Source organism: Mustela nivalis (genome assembly GCF_964662115.1).
Source record: "Mustela nivalis genome assembly, chromosome: 10".
NCBI lineage: Eukaryota > Metazoa > Chordata > Mammalia > Carnivora > Mustelidae > Mustela > Mustela nivalis.
In genome coordinates this window covers 105,029,783-105,047,861 of record NC_139029.1, presented here as the reverse complement: position 1 = coordinate 105,047,861, position 18,079 = coordinate 105,029,783, and the positions used below count along the sequence as shown (strand labels likewise).

Below are 18,079 nucleotides of genomic sequence, written 5' to 3'. Positions count from 1 at the left end.
ACCCTGGCAGTCAGGGTCATGGGTGTGAGGTGCAGTCAGCCAGCATGGTGCCGCTAACATTTGTCTGGTTCCAAGCTGGACAGTTCCTCCTGGTTCACGCTTCGGAAAGCATGCCAGTTCCCACAGTGAGGGGCTACTTAGAATAATCCTGTGATTGACAGTGGACTGTGCTCACTGGGTGCCAGGCACTGTTACCCGCACCTGACATACACCAGTTCATTTAATGCCCATGATGACCCTGGAGGCAGAGGTTATTCTTGCCATTTTGTGCTTGGGGAAACTGACACACAGGAAGGTTGAATAACCCATCCAAGGTCCCAAGGTGTGCGCTGTGTGATTTCTCCAGCTGGGCTTAGCTGCTGGGGGTCGGTGGGGGGTTGGGCCAGGGTCAGGAGGCAATGACAAGCGACGACCACAGAGGGAGGTGGCTGGGGAGTTAAGAGGGTAGCAATTGAGTAGCCAAGGGATGGGCCATTGACTAAGCCCATTAAGAAGGGAAGTTAGGACACACAGGGTCGGGGGGAGTGAAATGTAGGTAGGTCCCAGGGAGGCCAAAGAATTTTGGAATCAAGATACAAGAAGAATGGGGCGCTTGGGTGGCTCAGTGGGCTAAGCCTCTGCCTTTGGCTTGGGTCGTGATCCCAGGGTCCTGGGATTGAGCCCCACATCGGGCTCTCTGCTCAGCACGGAGCCTGCTTCCCTCTCTCTCCCTCTGCCAGCCTCTCTGCCTACTTGTGATCTCTGTTAAATAAATAAATAAAATCTTAAAAAAAAATACTCAAAGGAGTGAGCTGGAAATATGGGGTGCTTGGGGATTCAGGGTCCTTAACGTTGAGGTCCTACTTGGAGCATAGCTCTCAGATATGACAGAGGCTATGGAATGACCCTAGGAGTGGGGTGAAGGACAGGACTGGTGGAAGGGAGGAGCTGAAGGAACCGAGAATTCTGATGGCAGTAGAGAGGGACACAGAGAGAGAACCTTGGGATAGCAATGATGACCTGGGGGGAGGGGCAGCACCCCACCCACCTCCAGACCTGAGGGCAGCATGGGCAAGTTCAAGAACAGCCTTTACCACAGGGGGCTGAGGGGAAGCCTTGGCCTCAGGCCCACCCTTGACCAATCAAACTCCAGCCGGCAGACCAGTTAATCGGGATCACCAGGCATGGCATCCAGGCAGCAGCAACTATTGAAAGCCCCCAGTGGTTCTGAGGTGCAGCCAGACTGGAGAGCCACCACATCAGAGCAAGGAGGACCATCAAGGGAAGGGTGTGGAGATGGGGGATTTGAGGGATGATGGACTGTGAGTTCCAGAAGCCCAAGAACTAACTCTGTGGGTCCCCAACTCAGCACGATGAAGTAGTGTTGAGCCTGGGGCAGGGCGGTGGACATCTCCGGTGTGGACCGGAGGCACTGAAGGCCCAGGGGCAGAGGGTAGTGACCTTGACCCCCGTGAGTAGAGGAGGGCTTCTAGAAAGGATGACCAAAACAGGCCAAGCTAGTTGCCAGAGGGTGGGCTCTGAAGCCACACTGGCTGGAGCGGGTCCCGGCTCATCACTCTGAGGTCTGTGGTCCGAGGGCAAGATCCCTGGGGAACTCACTCCGTTTTCCTCAGCTGCGAGATGGGATGAACCACGGTAGTTCCCTGACAGCCTTTTCTGGAGAGAATGGAGGGCTGCTCCCCGTGTGCAGAGAGTGCATGGGAAGCCCTAGTGATTATTATTCTCTCCCTTGTGAAGGTGACACTGTTCTTGGGTGGTGGGAACCTGGCGCTCCAGTGCCATCTGGTGTCTCGCGCACCGGCAGGGGCCCGGCAGGGCTGAGAAGCAAGGGCGTGGGCTGTGGTCACGCACCGGGTCAGGCCAGGAGCTGGGGAGCTGCTTGTGGATTCCGGAAGCATCTTCGTGCCGCTGAGTCAAGTGCGTGAAACACCTTGTTCTCTGTGTGAGGAAGTGACTCAGCCGTTGTGCCAAAGAGGGGGCAGGAAGCCCTTGCTGTGTTTCAGGGCATCTGCCCCACCCCACCCCCTCTCTTCCTTCCTGACACTGAGGAGGATGCAATCCTTGTCTTCGGTGGGGAGAGCCCATTTCCCACCTCTCCTCTTGCAGTCACATCCTGACGTTCGGCAAGGACATTGGGCTTCCTGAGGTCTGGCCATGAGTTCAGCCTCTTGGACACTATGATCAGGACTTTGTTAGAATTATGTACCAGCACCCCAGAAATCCTCATAGGTCCCCTTTGTCTTCTTTTCATTTTTTATTTGAAAGAAAGAGCAAGAGCGGAGGGGAGAGGGAGAAGCAGACTCCCCACTGAGCAGGGAGCCTGATTCAGGACTCGATCCCAGGACTCTGAGATCAGGACCTGAGGTAAAGGCAGACACTTAACGAACTGAGCCACCCAGGCGCTCCTAGGACCTTGTTGGAATTATGCACTAACATCTCAGAAATCTTGATAGAGCCCCTTTAAATTCAAACAACGACAGGCATTGAATCCTAAAGGTGACTAACTCACTTTACCCCGAGATGAACATGGAGATCTGGTTATCTCCATCAGCAAGAGAGCCCCTCCAAGCCCCATTGAGAGGGGTGCCCAGGCTCACATGGGGCACTTTTCTCCTCGAGGTCAAATTTTGGCACTGTCAGGTTCTTTCCTGAGGCCTCATTAATGGTAGATTTGGATTCACCGATTTTCCTCAAAATAATCTAGGGCTGGGGGTTGGAGGTACAGAGGAGACCAGATAGGCCCTATGTTGGTTATTGTCGAAAATGAGTGATGGGTACATGTGGGTTCATTATACTATCCTCTCCACTTTTGTGCATTTTATAGTAACTGTTCTGTAATTTTTAAAAATGAGGAAAGATCAGCAAATACAGTCTTCACAACATACAAATAATTTTTATTCCCATTCCAAATCATGACATTATGTAAGATATTTCTACCCTGTCCTTAGAGAGCCTGTCCCCCATGTTGGAGGGGGAACTCAGATGATGCAGTCTGATTATGGTAGCCTCCCTAGAGGGGCTGGCGATGTTGATGGAGGTTGGCCCTGAACAGTGGCTGGGTCTAGGAATTCACCCATGTCTTATTTTTAGCATCAGGGAGTGATAAAAATCCTAACAATGACATGTCTGGGTCTCACAGATGATCCAGATCCTTCTGTAAAAACTTTAGTAATGATTGATACAGATGAAAAATGAAATAATCACCAGAAGGAGATGAAGAAGAGGAGGAGGAGGAGGGGGGCGGGGAAGGGGGAGGTAGGGAAGCAAGAGAAAAGGAAAGGAAGCCAATATTAAAATAGCCATGCTTTAAAAAGCAGAAGTTTAAAGCCGTAAGGATCTTCTTGTCCTAGAAGCCTGCATCCTCATAGAAAAAGGCCAGGACAATTTCACAGTGCCTGGTGTGGTCCTCCCCGCTCAGCTCAGCTTGAGGAGACAGCCTTGTCTCTTGCCCCCGACTCTTTTCCTTGTCTGTCGTGTACCAGACACTGCTTACACAAAGACGAACAGGAGATGGGCTCCGCCCCTCAGAAACACAAAGTGTTGAAAAGAAGGCAGACATGCGAACCTAAGATGCAGGTGTGGATCAGAGCGGCAAGAGCCCAACGACCATGATGACCTCTACCAGAGACATCAGGAAAGGCTTCAGGGAGGAGGTGATATTTGTGTTGAGTTTTGAGAAATAAATGGGAGTTTCACCACAATGTGAGTAGGAGGAAGGGAATTCCAGGCAGAGGGAACAGCCTGGGCAGAGGCTAGAGGTAGGAGACTGCTATGCTTTCGAAGAGTAAGTTCACTGCCTTTAGAGATAAGGACAAAGAGTGGGAAAAGATTTTCTGGCAGACACAACCATCAAGGATGTTTCCCTATGCAAGGGAGATGACCAGGGCTTGTGTCCATCTCAATCTACCCTCTCTTACAAAATCTTGTGCTTCCTCCTGCTTAGAACTCAGCGGACCACCCAGAGTCTAGCCTTTAGGTCTAGGTTTCTAGCCCAAGGGAGGTGCCCAGGTTCCAGCCGATTGGTAAAACTGACATGACTGACATTTGTGAGCATCATTGCCCTCCAGGTGCAAGTAATTTCCAGAACTTTCTGGGAGGATCATTTAAGAACCCACCCAGGAGAGGGGAGATACAGAGACCTTTCCCAGTGGGACAATGATGACTTTGTTCTCCTTTTAAAAATAATCTTCGAATTTCTGTATAGGCCCCTGTGTCCTTACTCATAATGCCAAAATCCAAATAGCCCCAAAAAACAAAAGTTGTTTTTTCTTTCTCCTGGAACTCGTTTGGCGGCAAAGTGACCTGAACAGATGTGAGGCTATTTATAGTCTTTATTGATTCACTTGGTGTGAATATTCATATTCTGCTGCAGAAATACTGATGTGTTTGATTATGGGGTGCGGCCCCAGACCCCACCGGGGGTGTTATGTAATTATGCCGCATACGCACCACATTACCTTTCTAAAATAGAATTAGGAACAAGAGCCCAAATTCCACAACCAGTCTGGCCTCAGGGCTTTTAGATAAGGAAATGTGGGCCTGTCCTACTTTTATAAAGATGCCATTTTGGGGGCGCCTGGGTGGCTCAGTGGTTTGGGCTGCTGCCTTCGGCTCGGGTCATGATCTCAGGGTCCTGGGCTCGGGTCATGATCTCAGGGTCCTGGGATCGAGCCCCGCATCGGGATCCCTGCTCCGCAGGAAGCCTGCTTCCCTCTCTCTCTCTCTCTCTGCCTGCCTCTCTGCCTACTTGTGATCTCTGTCTGTCAAATAAATAAATAAAATCTTTAAAAAAAAAAAAAAGATGCCATTTTGAGCACAGGGGACCCTCAACAATGTGGGCTAACCGTACCCCATTTCCCTGGCATCTCATTCTCCCTGCTTCACTGTGACCATTTTCAACCTCTTCCACCTGTCTGCATGTCCTGACCTCACCCCAAACAGATGATTTGGCCTCCTGCTTTCCAGGGTGAACAGGAACCGCCGAGACAGAAACTTGCCCACAGGCCCAGAACATCCAAACCGGTCTGTACCTGCCTGCCACATCCCGTTCTCTTGTCTTGGTCCCTCCGTGAGCAGCTCCAGGGTCTCTGAGGGGAGACAGCTCCCCACCCCTCTAGATCCCCTGCCCTCCGCCTTTACCTATCTTCAGGTCACTGCATTAAAGACAAAAACGAGACAACAGATAAAAAATCAATTCACTGGGGCGCCTGGGTGGCTCAGTGGGTTAAAGCCTCTGCCTTCGGCTCAGGTCATGATCCCAGAGTTCTGGGATCCCAGAGTTCTGGGATCAAGCCCCGCATCGGGCTCTCTGCTCAGCGGGGAGCCTACTTCCTGCTCTCTCTTTGCCTGCCTCTCCGCCTGCTTGTGATTTCTGTCAAATAAATAAATAAAATCTTAAAAAAAAAAAAAAAAACAATTCACTGATTTCATACCCTCTGCCTGAACCTGCTGTCTTTCTCTTCCTGTTCCAAGACGAGCTTTCCAAGGAGCTGATTTTCCACCTTACCTTCATTTCTTCCCCTCTGCTTTTCAGCTCTCCCGGCTCCTACCTGACTCTGGCCCCATCAGCTTCGACCCAGCCCACCAGGGACAGGCTCACCCTGGTATATTTCTCTGGGTAGCATGGGCCTTTCTTCCTGTGGCCTCTGGATCCAGCCCTCTCTTGCTCCTCCTCCTGTCTGGCCTGCTGTACCTCCTCTCCCTCCCTTGGGAGACCATCTTTGCTGCACTGAACCTGGAGTTGCTGCCTGGCTTGCCTCTTCTCACGACTCCACGGTTGGGGTTCCTCCTGGCACACCTGCTCCTCCTCTCTGGCTCAGCCTCTCTCTGGCCATCAGACCCACTGGTCTGCCTGCCCATTAGACATCTCCTCTTAGATAGCGTAAAGACACATTAAATTCAACATTTCTGCAGCAAATGCCTTGATCTGCCCTGTTCCAACCCCATCAAGATCTTTCCCTTCTTCTGGGACTCTGCCAGGTACGTGGGCCAAAAGGGTGGCTGTCCCCTTGGCATCTGACCCTCCAGAATCCCTCCATCTCCAGTCCATGGCTAAGGATGGTTTGGTTGCTTCCTTCCAACACCCCATCCCTTAGTGGTTTCCCATATTAAGTGCTTTCTTAGGATTCCTCCACTTAGGATCCCTACAGGACCTCTGATCGGACTCCTCTACCCCCTTCCCCCCGCCTCACCTCTACCTCTACCACCTTGTCCTTGCGGCTTCAGGCAGCCTGGCCTCTTCCCCTAACTTTCACATGCCCTCCTCTTTCCGCCTTGACTCCAAGTCTCTGCACACACTGTTCCCTCTGCTGGTATGCTTTTCCTCCCCTCTTAGCCTTGCCTTCATATCTCTCAGATGTCACTCAAGGATCCCCTCGTCCTGGGGAAGCCTGCCCTGCCTTCCTGCCTGGCTCAAGGCCCCCTTCTACAGGCTCTCCAAGCATTGGGTACCTGGCCTGCATGGCCCCTGTCCTACTTGCAACTCAGCATCTGTTTGCAGAGTCACTTGACAATGGTCGTCTCTCCCATTAGAATGTCAGCTCCATAGGAGCTGGACCTTGCCTGTGCTTGCTCTCCATGGCTCCCCATCACCTAGCCCCGGGCCTGACCCACAGTAGGTGCTCAGTGTTGCATAGGTGAGATGTAGTCACTGGGAGGCCACACGGTACTACTGAGGCTGCAGAGAGTGGGAGGGACAGGGGGGAGTGTTGCCTGCTCATGGATGTCGGCGGCTCGTAGCTCCTTAAAGCCTGGCTTCTGGGCTTTCTTGGTGGACCAGAGATGACTTTATTTTGTGCAAGGTGGGGGACCTAATCTCCCCTAGAACACACATGCTTGTGGGCCAAGGCTCCAATGGCATACCGATCCTAAAGTCTCTACTACCATTGTCTTCCTCTTCCCTGTCAGCCTGCAGCGCCTCCCCCAGCAGCAGCCCCCCCTCAAGCTTGCCAACACCCTCTTAGCTAGTGGAGGGATTCCAGGTGCTCACATAGACCCAGGGAGCTGCTGAGGTGGCAGGTGAGTAGGTCTCTGTCGTGGATGTTAGGGCTGTAACAGAGCTTCAAGTCCAATGCCTCAGTGCGCACACAAGGAAGGACTGAGCCTCGGGCCTCAGTGAGGGGAGGTAGGCCAAGACCAGGTAGGGCTGTCTAGTGCCTCCTCGCCTCCCTGGTCTGTCACTTGGATGGACCTCAGCTGCAGAGGTCCAGGGGCAGTGCTCAGAGGAGTAGAGGCATCAGGGGATGGTGTGGGACAGTGTCTTGGGCCACATCAGACCACCTGTGCTTGAGCAACTCCTCTGTCCCAGCAACCAGCTCTGTCACTGGGAGCAAGGAATTTCCACCTAGGGGGTCTCTGTTCACTCTTTCTCGAAATGTGAATAATAATTCCTACTCCTCACCAAAGAAACCTGTCCTGACTAGGTCAGAGGAACTTCGGCAGGATTCATTTTGCTATTTATGTGCTGGGTTTACTTGTTGCTGCCACATCTGATCCTCACAATCACTGTGGGAGGGACACAGTATTATTATTCTCATTTTTCAGATGGGAAAACTGAGCCTCCTAAAATAGGCACTGTCATTTTCCTAAGCCTTGTCGGCTATTTAAAGACCTGGGTTTAGACCTGGGTCTGTCTGACTGGACAGCTCTGTGCTGGGTCCAAGCCATGGTCCCTGCTTTGAGGAGCAAACAGCAAAAGGAAAATGAATACTAAAAGCACTTTGGGAATTGTCCCCTGCTCTCTACATGCTGGTGTGGTTCAGGGTTCTTTCAGGTCTGAGGACACGTAAAGGGTTAGTCAGGGGCTTCCCCTCTCCAGAAGTATCTGGATGCTGTGTTTTAATCTGGGTGGGTGGGAAGGGGGAAGGCGACTTTTGTGACCTAGAGTATGTCAATGCGTATGAATGAACATTGGTCTTTCCCCCTTCTCCCCGAGGGAAAGGGAGGTCAGGTGGGCAGGAGGGAGAAGTTGGTGTCCTTTCTCATGGTTTGAAGTGGAGGGAAGGTATCAGGGAAATATTGGTGTTCTTAGTGCTCTGGTACTGTTGTACAGGCTGTACACTGCACAACTCTAGGAGGCACCATTCAAGTGAATGGCACTCCCTGGAGTTGTGCACCAGGCCTCATACATACATAATGGCCCTGAAGTTATTCCTCAGTATAATAGCTCCATGGTAAGCAAAGATGGCAGTTAAAATTGACTGAGAAGTTGCTGAGCAAGCACATAGCGTTTATTTGATCTTAAGCCTCACAACCATCCTCTGAAGTCAATATTCCCATTATCGGTGTTCTGCACATGGGGAAACTGAAGCTCCGAGGGGCGTGGAGGATGGCCAAGTTCACGCAGCCCCCGCTTTCCCACTTTGCCATGCAGAAAGGGGTGTGGCGGGAAACCGTTATCTGTGTGTCTCTGGTCCTCCCCCTCACAGCTGGACAAGATGCTGGACCCCCAGGTGTGGAGGGAGGCGGCCACCCAGGTCTTCTTCGCCCTGGGTCTGGGCTTCGGGGGCGTCATCGCCTTCTCTAGCTACAACAAACAAGACAACAACTGCCACTTCGACGCCGCGCTGGTGTCCTTCATTAACTTCTTCACCTCGGTGCTGGCCACGCTCGTGGTGTTTGCCGTGCTGGGCTTCAAGGCCAACATCATGAACGAGAAGTGTGTGGTCGAGTAGGTGGCCTCTCTCCTCCTGTCCGTCTTACCCAGGTGGGGCGGGCGGGCCACAGACGCAGAGTCCCTGTCCTCCCGGGGGTGGAGCTCTCTCTGTCCCCGGCTCTGGATCCCAGGCTCAGGCTCAGAAGTGTCTCCAATGATGGCCTGTGGGGCTATCTGCCTGGGTGCCTGGGAGGTGCCTCTGGGACTGTGCCCACCCCTGCCTTTTTACCTGTCCCTCTTCGCTTTGTGCCACAGGAATGCCGAGAAAATCCTTGGGTACCTCCATACCAACGTCCTGAGCCGGGACCTCATCCCGCCCCACGTCAACTTCTCGCACCTGACTGCCAAGGACTACACGGAGATGTACAAAGTCATCAGGGCCGTGAAGGAGGACCGTTTCGCCTCCCTGGGCCTCGACCCCTGCCTTCTGGAGGACGAGCTGGACAAGGTGTGGGACAGGCTGCCCTTCCCAGCCGGGGTGGGCAGGAAGTCAGATGTGGGAACATGGGACCCAGAGATGGGACTGGGGTGGCTGGAGCTCTCAAGCAGGCCTCAGAAGGCTGCCTGGGATGCGTTCACTTGCTTGAGAAACAAGGACGAACTAGGGATCCAGGGAGGGAGAGAGGAAAGGGATCAGCTAAACCCCTGCCCCGAGGTAGGCTGTCTCGAGGAGGAAATGAGGCAGACACACCTGGCATCGAAATCACAGGAATTGTACAGAATGGTGTTCAGATTCATCGAATCGGTTTCTGAGTGGGGGGAGGAGAGTCAGTGCTGTCTGTAATGTCCTTGTGACTGTGCTTTGTACATGGCTCACAGAAAATAAGCATTTCTATTAGTGTTTACCCTCTGCTATCTCTCCCTCTTTGGCCCTCAGGCCAGTGCTATGGATACTAGGATGGTAGCCATTTTTCTTATACAATAGGACCTCAATAAGAGCCAAGTGACAAGAAAGACACACTCATACAGTTGGAGGAGGTGTTCCCTCACCTCACGGGTCCTTTCAGGACAACAGAAAAGTGACGTCAGTGGGCAGTGTGTGGTCACTTGCCCCATGAGCAGGGGCCCAAGCTTTAACACAGTAGCTCTCTCGGCTACCCATCAGAGACACCTGGGGACTTAATAAAACCCAGATACAAGCTCTACCCCCAGATCTATCAAAGCACTGTCTCCAGGGTGAGACCCAGGCATTGGTGTTCTAAAGGCTCCAGTGTGGTCCCATTAGGCAGCTGAGGCTGAGCCCACTCTATGAAAGTCTGGAGCTCAGGGCTAGGAGCTCCTGAAGTTGTGTCTGGAGCAATCAGGGAAGACTTCCTAGAGGAGGAAGGTCTCAAGAGGGGTGTTATTTCTAAATGTGAGCATCTCCATCTGAATCACCTGGGGTCCCTGTCCAAGGCGTAGCTTCCAGATCCCACAGGTGAACTTCTAAATTGGTATCTTACTCCCTGGGGTAGGGCGGATTCTGATACTCACCCAAGTTTGAGACCCACTAGCGGAAAGACGAGGCGTTAGGCGAGGGCACGGATTCCTGTGAAAGAGGGGAGAGTTACTCTTAAAGCTCTGGGGGCAAAGATAAGAGGGCACGGGGCTTCCAGGAGTGGCATGGGCCTCACTGAGCCCTCGCCTGGGCCCCACCCTCAGTCCGTGCAGGGCACAGGGCTGGCCTTCATCGCCTTCACCGAGGCCATGACGCACTTCCCTGCCTCCCCGTTCTGGTCTGTCATGTTCTTCCTGATGCTTATCAACTTGGGCCTGGGCAGTATGATTGGGACCATGGCTGGCATCACCACACCCATCATCGATACCTTCAAGGTGCCCAAAGAGATGTTCACAGGTAACTCCTCCTGGCAGCCCCTGCTGGCCCGGTGGGCTGCCCTCAGGGACGACAAGCAGGACAGGCCTCTGACTTAGACAGACTCCATGCTGAGAAGGCTCCCCGCTGCCCTCACTGGGATGCAGTTGGAGCCTGGCTTGCCTCCCAGAGAAGAGCGCTCAAGAGCCAGGAGAAGGCTGTCTGGGAATCTGGACCCAGCCTGAGCTGGGGGTGGCCTCTTCCTCGGGTCATTTGCCCCTCTCTCTGAGGGCCTGCTGAATCCTCTTGGGCAGGGGTGTCCTTCCCCGTGCCAGCCTGCACCTGTTCCATCTCTCCTAAAGGAGTGGGGGCTCAACCCCAGCACCGGATCCCTCCCCACTTGAAGGCCTTCAGGGAGGAGGGGTGGGAAGGGAGGGGCCTGGGTGCCCCCCTAACCCCTCCGGGCCCCACCTACCCTGCGCCTGTGCCCCCACACCGGCCTCCCGGCTCTCTGTAGTGGGCTGCTGTGTCTTTGCATTCTTCGTGGGGCTGTTGTTCGTCCAGCGCTCCGGAAACTACTTTGTCACTATGTTTGATGACTACTCGGCCACCCTGCCGCTGACTGTCATCGTCATCCTTGAGAACATCGCCGTGGCCTGGATCTATGGAACCAAGAAGTAAGGGGGCCACAGGGAAGGGTGGGATGGGAGGAGGGGTCTGTCCTCTCCTGACCCCCTGGAGAGTGCCATGTTCCCCCGGGCTGCTTCTGAGTGGGACACAGAGATCACAGAGACAGAATGTAAGAGCTGAGAGTGCCCTCAGAGATCCTCAGGGAAACTGAGACCCAGAGAGAGGACGTGACTGCCAAGGGCCATGTGGCTGGTGAGAGGCAGAGCCAGGCTGAGCATGTGAGTCTCCTGGGTTCAGGTTCTGGCATCGCCCTAAACTGCCTTAAAATTACCATAGCCCCCTTACCTGAGACCCAAAACTCTTCAGTTTTGTTAACTTTATTGAGCACTTAGTGGGTATCTAAGAGGGATCCACCCTCAAAGAATTCTGGAACTTCAGCAGCCCGAGGCTGTTTTCAGGTGATCGACCTCGGGGTGTGCGACAAGGTGTGGTTAGGGCCGGAAGTGTGGGGTCAGGTCGGGTCAGGGAAGTCAGGAGTAAGAAAGGATTGGGTCTCGTGGCCTGAGCCTAGGGCAGAGCCACACTCCCCATTAGCCCCTAGCCTTGTTCCTCATTTAACAAATCTGTGAGCCTGGGAAGCCCCAGGGCCAGGCCCCTCCCACTCCCTCTGCAAGGCCCAGGGCTCCCCTGATGTCTGGACTGAGTCTCAGAATCAGGCTCTCTCATGGCCTTGGCTACAGTTATCTCCTTCCTACAAGAACGCAGGTGGGGCCCAATGGTGGGTCAGGAGCAGCCCTGGGATTCATGGTTGGAAGGGGCTCTGACTCTTCTGCTGTCTGGTGAAGACCCTGCACACCTTCTCAGAATATTATTTTTAGGTGGACAAAACAAAATAGTATACTATAGGAAACGAGTTAAGTTGAAAAACAGCAAAAACACTGTTTTAAAATCTGGTATGGTAATGTATGTGCAGTTTTTTTCATGTATGTGTTATTTTTACTGCATTAAGTCAGAAGATTTCGCTAGGGTAATAATAATGGTAATTGTGAAATAGTGATGAATATAAATGACGTTTGTAGGTAGGTTCAGTTGTAATGTGATAGGGAGATACATGTCATTGTGGCTAATACCACGGTGGTGGTTTGCATTTATAGTAGAAAGAAACGCAAGGTTTCAGTTAGGTGTTATTCAAGTAGAGATGATTTTTTTCTCATGACATTCATATACACAGCGTGCAGCTACGGTCATCCCACCCGCAGACCCCGAGGTTAGAAACCCCAAGTCAGGGCCTCTGGACCCTACGGAAGTGCACTTCACCTTCTTTCCAGCAGGGGGAGACCAGGCCCAGGCCAGTGTGAATGGGGCGGGGCGCATGGTGTCCGCAGAGGTCCTCAGGTGTCTGCCCCGCTGCGTGGCTTGTCCCGCGGATTATACCATATCCCTGGGTGCGGTGTGACGTGAGGTATTCAGAGGAGGTTAGCAGGCGACACCAGAGCCTGCCCAGAGGCCAGCTGGGCCACCAAATAATAAACTGGTATCCCTGGATGTGAGGAATGGAAGAGCCTGGGAGGGAGGGATTGGTCAGTAAAGGTTTCCCGGAGGAGGCGGTGGTGGGGGAATGCGCAGGCGCTGTGGGGATGCCAATGCTGGACCCTCTGCTCCTGGCAGGTTCATGCAGGAGCTAACGGAGATGCTGGGCTTCCGACCCTATCGCTTCTATTTCTACATGTGGAAGTTCGTGTCTCCACTGTGTATGGCTGTGCTCACCACGGCCAGCGTCATCCAGCTGGGGGTCACGCCCCCAGGTTACAGTGCCTGGATCAAGGAGGAGGTGAGGGGGACCTGAAACCCCAGGGTCACTTTAATACAACAGGTAATAGAGATGAATCCTCAGAGGGTAGCTGCTGTGTGCCAGGCCCTGCCAGGACCTCTGTCTTTACAAGAGCCGGGAGAGAGAGGTGGCACTATCCCCTAGCACACACGGGGAGACCGAGGCTCAGAAAGGTTGACACACTTGTCCAGGTCTCACCCGTGTTCTCTCTTCATATCTGTGGAGCAGAATCACCCACTCATTTTTCAGATGTAGAAACTGAGACCCAGGGGAGCTTGGCCTCTTAACCAAGGGGACCAGCTAACTAAAAGAGCGACAGTGAGGGCCTCCATCGCTGGCCTGGCCAGGATGGCAAGGGGTGGGGTGGGAAAGGGCAGGAAGAGACGGGCCTGGAGGTCCTGGAGGGTGAGCTCCTCACAGCCCTCATCCCCACCCCCCACCAGGCAGCCGAACGCTACCTGTACTTCCCCAATTGGGCCATGGCACTCCTGATAACCCTCATCGTCGTGGCGACCCTGCCCATCCCCGTGGTGTTCGTCCTGCGGCACTTCCACCTGCTCTCTGATGGCTCCAACACCCTCTCCGTGTCCTATAAGAAAGGCCGCATGATGAAAGACATCTCCAACCTGGAGGAGAACGATGAGACCCGCTTCATCCTCAGCAAGGTGCCCAGTGAGGCGCCATCGCCCATGCCCACCCACCGCTCCTACCTGGGGCCTGGCAGCACGTCCCCCCTGGAGACCAGCGGGAACCCCAATGGACGCTACGGAAGCAGCTACCTCCTGGCCGGCACCCCTGAGTCGGAGCTGTGACCACCGCCCCCTACCCCCTGCCTGCCTCTCCCCTACCACGCCCATCCAGCCTGCTTGTCCCAACCTGGCCTGTCTTCTTAGGCCAGGCCCTCTGCCCAAGGAGAGGGGGTCTGCCCTGCCTCATCCCCCACCCCAGTCCCAGCCAGCTTCCCCCTACACCTGAGCAGGGGCTGGGAGAGACTCTGTCCCCAGTGCAGGCTCCCCACTCGTCTAACCTCCTGAGATCCTCTCACCAAACTGCAGCTGACTAACTCAAACAGTCCAGAAGCCCTGATTCCCAGCACAGGAGAGATGGCAAGTGGCCATTGTAGGGGTCGCTCCCCACACCTTCTCTCTGTAACCTGGCACCTGTAGGTCTTAAGTCCTGGCCATCCCTCTGTGCTGATGAGAAGCACCCGGTGGGGTTAGGATGCTGATGATTTATCCTAGGGGTGGTGCATTCCAGGGGTTGACTTAAGACCGGGGATGGGACAATTGTGCCAGGACTCAGGGATCAGCCTTAGGATGGAATCTCGTAGAAGTCGCCAAGTTCTGTTTTGCGAGGCAGATGGCACGCTCTGTCTTGAGTGCCAGCCTTGGCATCAGAAGGGGGCTAGGCATGGGGGCCCCCTCAGCCCGAGGCTCTAGGTGGGATCTCCCATGTCCTTGGCCCTGCCTGGGGCAGGGTGTGTCCTGTCACATCCTGCCTGGGAGGGTGATGATTGCTCGGGACCCTTCCCCACCTCCATTCGGGCTTTGCCTGCCCTCTTTGTCCCCACCCGGGAGCCCACAGCTGTGGCCTGTGCCTCTTTCCTCGAGAGAGGAGGGGACAGTACACAGAGAGGTTTCCAGAGCACACCTGATGGTTCACAGCACAATTCAGTTTGGAGCACAATTGTGAAGCACATTCCCTTACCTGGGGCCCAACTTCCTCGCTTGCGGCAGCTTCTCTCCTGGAATGGGGGTCCCTGGAGCTCAGGGGCTCATACCCAGGAAACCTCACACCTGGGGAAAGACGGATAATTTCACTGCCCCTTTGGGTTGCCGCTTATTCTCCTTGTGCGCGGTGTGCCCGTCTTGTGCAAATAACCTTGGGAACCTTCCCCAAGATGCCCAGCCTGTGGTGAGGAGGGTGCAGACAGTGCTGTGAACACTAGAGGCTGCCGAAGGGAAGGGCTGGGTCTCTGTTCTGGGGCCCAGCACCCCCAGCACCCCACCCACCCTGACCTGAGGCCTCCCCCAGAAGAGAGCTGCCCTCAGAACACAGGCTGGGAGGATCAGAGCCTGGCTGGCGAATCGTGTCTGTAGAGCGACGGACGGCCGGGCGGAGGGACTCGTGTATGGTGCACAGCTGTGGATGGATGGCACGCACGCAGGCACGCCAGGGCGGCCCAACTTCATCTGTGAGCGCCATGGTGGGTGGAGTGGCTGCAGGCCACAGTGCTAGGTCTCGGCACCTTCACGGAAGGTCCTGAATTCTTCCCGTGTTCTCAGCACGGGGAGGGACAGACAAGACCCAGGGTTCCCTCCTTCATCCCTTAGCCCCTTGGTCCACCCCCCCACCCCTACCTTCCCTGGGGGGTCCTTCCTCTCACCCTGCCATCTCCTTGACTCATTCCTCCCCCACAACTACTCTCATTTCCAGCCCTCCAGCCACACCCGTCCTTTCGGAGTGTGAGGGGAGAAGGAGACCCACGTCTCCCCAAAGACATGAGCCTTTGGGGGACAACATCCCGCCCGAGGCACCTTCACCTAACGCCTCCTGCCTGGTCCCATGCCTAATCCCGGCAGATTTAGCAACAGGAAAAGCAAGGCCCCGGGAGAGACACTGTACTATATATACTCTTCTAGTCTATTTCTATTGTATATTCAATCTGTACACGTGGGTGTAAATGCGGTTAACTGACAAACCCCATATTCTGCCGTGGCTCGTGGACTATTTTCATCCTCAGTGCTGTACAGATCTATTTTCATTGTATATTTGATATATTTTTAATTTTGTAGCGTGTGGCTGGGCCAGGCCCCAGCCCGCCAGCCTGTATCGGGGCGGCGGAGCTGGGCGGTCTGCTTGGATCGCAAGAGCTGGGTAGTGCTTGCAGCCTTCTGCCGTAGGCCAGGCCCTGTCCTGGCTGTGTCTCTGCTGTGTTAGACATAGGGCCTGGAGCTTGGCGCGTGCGCGTGTGTGTGTGTGCGGCGGGTGCGCATAAGTGGGTGTGCGTGCGTGTAGGGTGATTTGTGATTCCCAGGGTTCACCACGTTCCTGAAGACCACACTGCCCTCTCCCTGCCTCCTTCTCCTCCCAGCTCTGTCAGGCAAGGCCTCTGGGCAGGGTGCTGTGGGGAAAGGCGGGTGTTTCTTGCTGGGGACTCATTGCCTTCACACCACTGGGCTTGCCAGAAGTAGGGAAGGAGGGGCTCTGGGCCGAAGAGCTCCTAAATCTGTTTTCTAGCTAACCTCTCCCTGTTCCTCCGGGACTCATGAGCTCTTCATCCTGAGAAAAAGCCCTGGGTTTCTTGAGATGGTGACACCTCAGGAGAGCAGCTCGCAGCGCCTCTGTCCCGCATTTGTCCTTGAGAGAGTTCTGAAAGGAACAGCTGCCCTTCCCCCTGAGCTTCTGATGCACACTCCTCTCCTCCTTCTGATGCACAGTCCTCTGGGAGTGAGGCGATGCCTGTGGGGGAGTCAAGAACAGGTGGGGCATCTGATGAGGTATGATCCCTCCCCAGATGCCCCGGAGGAGCAGGAGGGGGCCAGAGAGGGGCAGGCCCCCACATCCCTGTGCAGGGTCCCCATCCCTTACTGGTTTTGGTGCTGTCCAAGCAGTGCCCACAGGGGGCAGCGGGCTCAGGGCAGGGCGGGGCAGGGTGGGGCGTGCCTGGAAGAGTCCCCTGGTCCCTGCCCCTTCCTGTCCTCCGGCCCCAGTCACCAGCTTCTTGCTCAGGGAGCCCTCTCCACTGAGGCAGCGTGAAGCCCGAGATCCAGATGGGGATGGATAGGGAGGGCATTCTAGCTGATACCAGCGGGGTGGGCCTCGGCCCTCCAGCAATAAATCTGAGGGGACTTGCACTCTCCTAGTGCCGGGAGAAAGCTTCCTGAGTCACCTGCCATCGGCTAATATGGGGGCTGGAAGCTGCATGGTGCCGGGCCCTGAGCAGGCCTACAGTATTATGGGCAGGGGCTCCCCTCCAGTCCCTCCTCACAGCTGCATCCCTCTCCCCCCACCAGAGTACTCCCATGGTGGAAAAGAGGAGAGACAACAGGTTAGAAAACACCTGACTCCCGGAGCATCCACTAGGCCCTGAAACTGGGGGCCTGCTGCCCCCTCATGGGAGCCTAACGACCAGAGGTGGGGAAGAAGGGCCCAGGGTCCCTCCTCAACCCGAGCGCTGCTTTGTACAGACCCAAGCACATACAGCCGGTATCACTTTTGGTTTGGGTACAAGTTTAGAACAGTTCAAATCCATGTGCCCCGTGACTGGCCAGAGCCCTGGGTGAAGACCACTGAACCTAGGGGAGGGGATGAGGCATCATCCGCCCTAGATCCCCTCTCTTCACCGCCCCATCACCCATGGTGTACAATAAAGTGTCTGTTCTTACCAAACCCTTCCTGTCTTTCTGACCTTCTCTGGACCCAGGGAGAGGGGATGGGAAGGCCAGAGGTCCCAACAGCAGCTCTGGAGGACAAGTGTGGGATGCGATGGGGCAGAGGGGACTGGGGTGGGGCTGTGGGTGCTGGCTGGCTGAGGAGTTCGGGCACCATGGGGAGGGATGCATGTTTATTTTCCTGAGAATCATCTTGGGTGTTGAACAACACACACACTGGTAGCAGGCCTTTCGGGGGTCCAAGTCCTCCACACACAAAATCTCACATGAACAGCTTCAGAGGGAGGTGTTTTGTGCTCCGGGTTTTCCCAAGGAAGGAGAAGGAGGCTCTGTCTGACATGAGAAAGGTGCTTAGTGCTTGTGGGGTCTTGTGGGGGTAAATCCTGCCTCAGTGCCAGGAAGAGCCGGTACCTATCACTCTGCAAGGAAGGGCACAGGTGGAAACCCACCTAGGGATGAAGAGCTGGGGGCCGGGAGAGAGGAGAGGGATGGCAGGGGGCTAGAGGGGTCACGGGGAGCCACATTCTAAGTTCTCATCTTTTGCAAATTTCAGCGGAAGGTAAGGCGCCCCCTATTGCACCCCACTCCAGTCTGGAATGCTGCTGTCTCACCTTCCCCCGCCCCGCCCCCACACCGGGGACTGCATGTACAGCCAAGGTCCCCCAAGCAGCCCTCCGATTCCTTCTCCTGCTTTAAAGAAAACAGTGTCATTCCAGAAACAGCCACCAGATGGCAGGAAAACCTTTCCCTCCAGACCTTCGGACTGACCCTTCTTTCCA

The 18,079-nt window shown here is 54.8% G+C and overlaps 1 protein-coding gene across 1 annotated transcript in view; it reads left to right on the top strand.

Annotated features, from left to right (window-relative positions):
* The window catches only part of SLC6A17 (solute carrier family 6 member 17), a 49,361-nt gene extending 32,063 nt beyond the window's left edge, over nt 1-17,298 (top strand). Inside the window, exons 7-12 of the mRNA XM_082687473.1 lie at nt 8,427-8,668; nt 8,909-9,101; nt 10,295-10,487; nt 10,963-11,122; nt 12,744-12,906; nt 13,350-17,298. Coding sequence (XP_082543599.1) covers nt 8,427-8,668; nt 8,909-9,101; nt 10,295-10,487; nt 10,963-11,122; nt 12,744-12,906; nt 13,350-13,718 — 1,320 coding nt within the window. The 3' untranslated portion in view covers nt 13,719-17,298. The remainder of the gene's footprint in view (nt 1-8,426; nt 8,669-8,908; nt 9,102-10,294; nt 10,488-10,962; nt 11,123-12,743; nt 12,907-13,349) is intronic.
* The last annotated feature ends 781 nt before the right edge of the window (nt 17,299-18,079 follow it).